This window comes from Lycium ferocissimum, chromosome 9 (assembly GCF_029784015.1).
Source record: "Lycium ferocissimum isolate CSIRO_LF1 chromosome 9, AGI_CSIRO_Lferr_CH_V1, whole genome shotgun sequence".
NCBI lineage: Eukaryota > Viridiplantae > Streptophyta > Magnoliopsida > Solanales > Solanaceae > Lycium > Lycium ferocissimum.
Genome location: NC_081350.1, coordinates 30,471,960 through 30,479,747, shown reverse-complemented (window position 1 = coordinate 30,479,747; position 7,788 = coordinate 30,471,960). Strand labels below are relative to the sequence as shown.

The 7,788-nt window shown below is 37.2% G+C and overlaps 1 protein-coding gene across 1 annotated transcript in view; it reads left to right on the top strand.

The window, feature by feature from the left end:
- Nucleotides 1-5,167: 5,167 nt before the first annotated feature.
- The window catches only part of LOC132031792 (beta-amyrin 11-oxidase-like), a 9,587-nt gene continuing 6,966 nt past the window's right edge, over nt 5,168-7,788 (top strand). Inside the window, exon 1 of the mRNA XM_059421696.1 lies at nt 5,168-5,485. Coding sequence (XP_059277679.1) covers nt 5,168-5,485 — 318 coding nt within the window. The remainder of the gene's footprint in view (nt 5,486-7,788) is intronic.

Below are 7,788 nucleotides of genomic sequence, written 5' to 3'. Positions count from 1 at the left end.
GTTAGCCATCCATTTATTTGCAGAGACTTGTATTAACAAAGGTGGATTCAAAATTTGAATTTTACTTTGATAGTAATTCTGCTAATATGTTCACTTACATTTATTTACATATACACATATGAGTTATGCTTGTTCGCTATGTGCGCACGGCGGGTGGATCCATCATTTGGATATCAGGTTCATCTGAATCTATTACTTTTGAGTGAAGTATTAGGTTAAGTAAGAACTCACTAAATTACAACAATAGTAGATATAAACACATAACTTTAAAAATATAATGAATTAATGCTAAAAAACCTTAAGGTTGAACTCGTAGAGTTTAAATGTTAAATCCACCTCTGGCTCATGACTATGTTCTAGACACGGCCTCTTGAATTTGGATCGTGACGAAATTGCATTAATACGTTTACCTTAGGGGCTGGCTTTACTATTTTAGTCTGCGTGTCCTGTTTAAAATACAAAATGAGACAAGTTTATACGAGACAAAATTGTCTTACTCAATAGAATAGGAGTATTATCTTATGCTATCCCTTTTGATTTCCGGCATTAAAAATGTGCGTATGGCGTTCATTTTACAATGAATAGCACGTCCATATTATTTGGTGGAATCTTTATTTGCCTGATTTTTGGTGCTGATTCACCGTATTAAATATTAACTAGCTCACTTTGCTTTAGGAGAACAGTACTCAAGCATAGGTACGTAGATCCAGTGAGTATTGTAAATATAAATTTTGTGTAAGTTTCTTATTCAAGAATTATCTTTTTTGATGTTCCTTTGGGGTTTGATATAATTTTTTGAGATGTGAATTGAAAACTTTCACAATTGTCAAAGCGCAAAAAAGTATATGAATAAAGAAGGGTAGAAAAACAAATAATAATGATATCTATCCAACTTTTTTATAGGACTATAAGGAAGAGCTATGAAAATATAAGTGAAAGAGAGAAATAGTTGAGATAAAATAAAGAAGAGGTGTTGCAAAACAGAAAAGAAAAACTCAAACAGTGAGCTGTGTTAGTGTCAAGTTTTTATGATGACAATTTTACTTGTGCAGGTATAGAAATTAAATCACATAAGGCATATATGTGAGCCCACAAAACCCCCCAACAACTTGGAAGCCCACGGCGTAGTAGCCGGGCTCACTCGACATATGGCTTCCTAGCCCAAACGTGGTTAGGGCAACCACCGTAACTTTCATGACCGCATATCTTTCAAAAAAGGAAATCACATCGCAATTTAAAGAGGAATTATTTCAAAGAAAGATCAAATCTTTTCAAGAAGGAAAAATATCAAAGGCATATCTCATGAGGTGTACGAAATGCACGCCTCAACGCACAAGGACAGCAAAGAATCGGTCTTATTCTTGGAAATAGGATCTCTAATTCCATTTCCAAGGATCAAATCCCTTGGGTTGAACTCTCTCGCGTGAAGTGCCTAAAACAATATAAAAGGGTCGCCTCACAAACAAAGAATTATGCAATAGTCTCATTACCTCCATTGCTCGTTTTACTTTCTAACAAACATTGTTAGTCTGTGTGATTCATAGTGTAATAAGAGAGAAAGGAGAGTTATAGTTTGTGAGGCTTTGTATCAAAAAGAATAAGAGTGTTTTGAGTGTAGACGTAGGAACTTCATTCAAAACCTTCATTGTACCAAACCTTATAAAAGAAGCCGCAGAGATCACCCTTGCAACCAAGGGGATCGGACTAGGATTCACATTGAATCGAACCAAGATAAATTATATGTGTCATTTATTTTCTCGCACTTGCCTAAATATTCACTGAGTAGGTAGTCGACTACCGGCTTGACCTAGTCGACTAACAGAGCGAAAATTTTAACAATTCACCCCCCCCCCCTCTTGCACTTTCAATTGGTATCAGAGCAAGGTCTCACTTTCAGTGCTTAACCGCACGTGAGAAAAGATCAAATGGCTGGATATCAGATTCCTGGAGCAATATTGCAAGATGGGCACTCCACAACAAGACCACCATACTTTAATGGTGAACATTATGGCCACTGGCAGGAAAGGTTTAAAATATTTGTGCAATCAACTGATTATCAAGCCTGGGTCGTGATCAAAAAGGGACCTAAACCCATTCCCAGAGCGAACACTGAAAGCAAAGAAGATGCAGAAGTTTCAGCAATTGATCTAGAGTCACACGATATTACTAAAGAACAACAAGAGACTCTACAAATAAATGCAAGGGCAATAGCTTTTCCGTGGTAAATGAGTGGAGAAGAGTATGCAAAAATTTCAAATTGTGATAATCGCCAAGGAAATGTGGGATAAACTTGAGGTCACTTATGAAGGAACATCAAAAGTAAGAGAAACAAAAATTGATGCTCTAAGACACGACTATGAAGCTTTCATGATGAAAGATGATGAGAACATCGAATCAATGTTCACAAGATTCAGCAAGATTATTGGAGAACTCAAGTCGCTTGGAGTAACCTACACCAACTCTCAACAAGTTAGAAAGCTTGTCAGAAGTCTGCCAAAGACTTGGGAAACCAAAGCCATTGTCCTTGAAGACGGAAATCTGGATAAATTCACTTATGATGAATTAAGAGGAAATCTTATAGCTTTTGAAAAGAATCATATCCAAAGATACCAGAAGGACGAAAAGAAGAAAGTGGTCGCATTCAAGGCTAGAGTTGAGGAATCTGATGATGATGATTCTAAAGAAGAAGAAGTAGCCATGATTTCGAGGCATGTGATAGAAGCTATGAGAAGATCAAGAAGTAACAGAAAAGGAAGCTCAAACTTTAGAAAAGGCAAGACCCCCACTGGACAGCCAAAGAATGACGGAAAATGTTTTGAATGTGGAAAATATGGCCATATTGCATCTGAATGTCCTGAGATAAGAAAGAAACCAACCAGAGGCTATCAAAAACAAAGAGCTTTCAGCTGAGTTGAAGATGAGATCTCAGATGAAGAATCTGAAGAAGGTGAAAATATATGTTTCATGGCTCTCGAAGAAGGCAGCAAGGTAAGTTCTCATTCCTGTGCTAAATGTGAAGAAACCCAAGAATTATTAGATCAAACTCTTATAGATCTAAATAATGTCTTTGATGAATATAGAAAATCAAGAGGGAGAAAAAGGAATGGGAATCAAGATTAGAAATTTGTGAAAAAGAAAAAATTCAATTCAAAATGAAGTTTATAATCTTCAATCTAGATTAGATATCTTATTAAAACCTTCCAACCATAACCATGTCAAGTCAAACCAATCAAATACACCCAAGTTTACGAAAAAGGATTGAGCAAATAACCGTAAATTTTGAAGGAAAGAAAGCGGCTATTTGAACACCGATAAGTCAACTAGAAGAACCGAAAGGAAAAGCGGAATGCACAAGTTACCGATTCCTATATTGTGGAAAGAAAATCTTTTCAAACGTGTTTTTTGTGGAAAACTTGGGCATAATTATTATAGCTAGATTTCGCTTTTACAATCGCACCTGGTTGGATATGGAAACCCAAGAAAATCAAATATTTTGAAACTAACCATCAAGGACCCAAGAATTCTTGGGTACCTAAACAAGAGTAAAAATTTTGTCTTGCAGGAACACCACAAGAAAAAGAAAAAGGGAAAATGGTATCTAGACAAAGGCGTGTTCAAGACATATGACGGGCGACAAAAATCTATTCAAATCCGCCGACTTTGATGGAGGATTGGTAACTTTTGGAGACAATTCAACCGGAACGGTAATTGGTATTGGTACTATTGCCTTCAATAATTCCTGTGACATTTCAAATGTTTGGTTGGTGAAGGGACTTAAGTATAACTTGTTAAGTGTAAGTCAGCTATGTGCTTCAGATCTTGAGATCAGATTCAGTAAATCAGGTTGTGTCATAGAAGACTCCTCTGGAACAAAGATTCTTCTGAAGCGAGAAATAAAAATGTATACACTACGGACTCTATCAAAAATGCTAAAGGTCATATATGCTTGGCATCAATAGGAGAAGATCCGTGGATGTGGCACAAGAAGCTTGGGCATGCTAGTATGCGATTAATTGAAAAACTAGCAAGACATGATCTTGTAATAGGATTGCCAAAACTCAACTACACAAAAGATCACTTATGCGATTCGTGTCAAAAAGGTAAACAAACTAGAAACTCCTTTAGTTCTAAAGATATTGTGTCTACATCAAAGCCCCTGCAATTACTTCATATGGATTTAGTCGGTCCTACTAGAACTGCGAGCATTGGAGGAAAAAGGTACGCATTTGTTATAATAGATGACTTCTCTCATTTTACTTGGGTAATATTTCTTGCTCATAAAGATGATACTTTAAAGAATTTTAAGTTTTTTTGTGAGAAAATTCAGCGTGAGAAGGGATATTACATCACTTCCATTAGAAGTGATCATGGAAGAGAATTTGAAAATAAAGCCTTTGAGGAATTACCGTAATGATCAAGGATACACACACAATTTCTCCTCACCTCGATCTCGCAACAGGCTTAACGGTGTAGTTGAACGAAAAATAGAACTCTTCAAGATATGGCAAGAACAATGATCATAGAAACAAGCCTACCACATCACTTTTGGGCAGAAGCGGTGAGTACAGCGTGTCATATTTTGAATAGATGCCTAATTAGACCAATTCTCAAGAAAACTCCGTATGAGCTATGGACGGTAAGAAACCAAATATTAGCTACTTTCATCCTTTTGGATGTAAGTGTTTTGTTCACAATAATGGGAAAGAAAATCTTAGTAAGTTTGATCCTCGAAGTGATGAAGGTATATTTCTTGGTTACTCTCCTACTAGTAGATCTTATAGAATTTATAACAAACGTACTTTATCTATTGAAGAGTCTATTCATGTTGTATTTGATGATACTAATAACCGGCCGAGAAAAGGAAAATTGCAGATGAAGAAGACAGTCAAGTACTTACTTGCAAAGTGGTTACAAAACCCACTGAAGAAAAGGCACCCTGTGAGTCGACTTCTGATGAACCTCAGTCGACTGAGGTTACTGTTGGAGCAGTTCCAAACGAATGGAGAAGTGAACCTGACTATCCAAAGAAATTTGTTATTGGAGACATCAATGAAGGGAGGAAAACTAGAGCATCTACTAAAAATAACGTAAATCTTGCTCTTATTTCTCAATACGAACCAAAGAAAGTTGGTGATGCCTTAAAAGATGAATCTACCGGGTCAAGGCTATGGAAGAGGAACTTGATCAATTCGAAAAGAACAAAGTGTGGAATCTAGTTCCCAAACCTGAGAATGCTTCAATCATTGGCACAAAATGGGTATACAGAAACAAGCTAAATGAGGCTGGAGAAGTAGTTAGAAACAAAGCCCGGCTCGTTGCTCAAGGATATTCACAACAGGAAGGTGTTGACTATGATGAAACTTTTGCTCCTGTTGCCAGGTTGGAATCCATAAGAATTTTGCTTGCATATGCTTCTTTTAAAAAATTCAAACTTTTTCAAATGGATGTTAAAAGCGCCTTCTTAAATGGGTTCATTGAAGAAGAGGTATACGTGAAACAGCCTGTGTTTTGAAAACCTAAAATTTCCTTATCACGTTTTTAAATTAAGTAAAGCTCTATACGGTCTTAAACAAGCACCTAGGGCATGGTATGATCGCTTAAGCTCCTTCTTGGTAAGCCATGGATTTTTTCGAGGAAAGATCGATACAACTCTTTTCATTAAACGATCCTCCTTAGAAATCTTATCATATAAATATATGTTGATGATATTATTTTTGGAAGCTCTAACCCCTCTATGTGCAAGGAATTTTTCGATCTTATGCAAAGCGAGTTCGAAATGAGTATGATGGGAGAATTAAAATTCTTCTTGGGACTACAAATTCATCAAACCGACACTTCGGAATATTTATATGTCAAGCTAAGTATGCTAAAGAACTCGTCCAAAAATTTGGGATGTCTGCTTCAAAAGCTATGGGAACTCCAATGAGTCCTACTTGCTCTCTTGATAAGGATGAACAAGGAAAACTTTGTTGATGAAACTAAGTATCGCGGTATGATTGGATCATTGCTTTATTTAACCGCTAGTCGACCGGATATTATGTTTAGTGTGTGCGAGGTGTGCTAGATTCAAGGCACTCCAAAGGAATCTCATCTTACCGCCGTTAAACGTATCATTAGATATCTTCATGGAACAACTAACTATGGTTTATGGTATCCTAACACCACCGATTTTACGCTTGAAGGTTTTTCGGATGCGATTTTGCGGGTGATAAAGATGATAGAAAAAGTACCGTGGTACTTGCCCTTCTAGGAAAATCTCTTATTTCCGGAATAGCAAAAAACGAGGATCGATCTCTTTATCTACTACCGAGGCCGAATATATAGCTGTTGGTCAATGCGCACTAATTAATTTGGATGTCTTACCAACTAAGTGATTATGACTTGTTTTTTAAACCGTAAAAATTTTCCGTGATAATTCGAGTGCTATCTCGTCCGTCTAAAAATCCCGTGCATCATTCTAGGGCCAAGCATATAGATATTAAGCATCATTTTATCGTAAATCATGTTGCTCGGTGGAGATTTTGAAATTGTTTTTGTTAACACCGAAAACCAATTTCGTTGATATTTTTACTAAACCCCTTCGAGGAACGTTTTTGCATGCTAAGAAGCTCTTTGGGAATTATTGATAAATGTTTGTCTAAATTTCTAACAAACCGTGCCAAGATTTTCGGGTACTAAATCTTTGCCATAAATAGTATTCCCATCATATTTATGACATTCCCATCTTCCCATATTTACTTTTTACCTTTTCCATAAAACCTTTTGCCTTTCCCTACACACTTTTACCCGTATCCCCATAAACCTTTTTTTTTTCGTCTTTCTCCTCACCTTTCTCTTCCAAAGCTCCGTTCATCTTCTTCTCTCTTCAATGGCGAAGAACGCGAAAAACCCTACCTCCTCCACCCGTCAAAGCTCAAGGCTACAGGAAATGGGTAAAAATCTCCCCTCGCCTCCTCATCACTCCGTCGTCTCCGATGACCCTGCTTCCTCCGACGACTCCGACTTAGTTCCCATTAGTCATCTTGGGAAGCGAACCCTTCCTGAGGCTGCATGCTCCACCTCCTCCAAGAAACTCAAAACGCCCGTGATAAACCTCTTGATCTTCGGAAGAAATTTTGGGATGACCATCATCGAGCAATCGTTCTCGTCTCTCGAGGACAAAACCATCGTTCCTGGTAGGAATGTCGATCTTGACCTTATGCTCTCTCTCAGTTGTAAGGTTAAACATTTGTTTGTCTATCAAGGATGGGAAAACTTTTTTAAAACCCCTCCTCATGTCTATGAAATTCCTGTTCGCATGTTCTATGCCAATCTTAGGTCTTCTAAAGCTAACACTACAAGAAAAAGGATCAATAAGGACCAGGATTTAGCGACATGTTGTAAATATGGTCCCTAAAAATATACTTACAGGGATGATATTATTTACTGGCCTCTAATTGGCTATTTTACTTTCTACATACACCAAGGCTGGTCCCTATAATGAAATTTTTCAGCGGGAGATAGCGTAGAGGCGGGAATCGAAAATAAAACATTAAAAAGAGGAATAGCGTAGAGGCGGGAATCGAAAATAAAACATTAAAAGAGGCACTCTAGAAGTTTCTCTCTCTCTAAAACACTACGCTAAAATCCCTAAACCCATCAGTGAAAGGTTGAAGGCATTATCAAGAGTTAGTTTCTTCTTCAAAAACCCATCAGCAAAACTTCTCGGCTGCATCAAGAGTAAGTTTATTCCTCGCTTATCTGGTTCTTCTTCTTCTTCTTTTTCGATTAAAAAAAAAATTCTTTCTT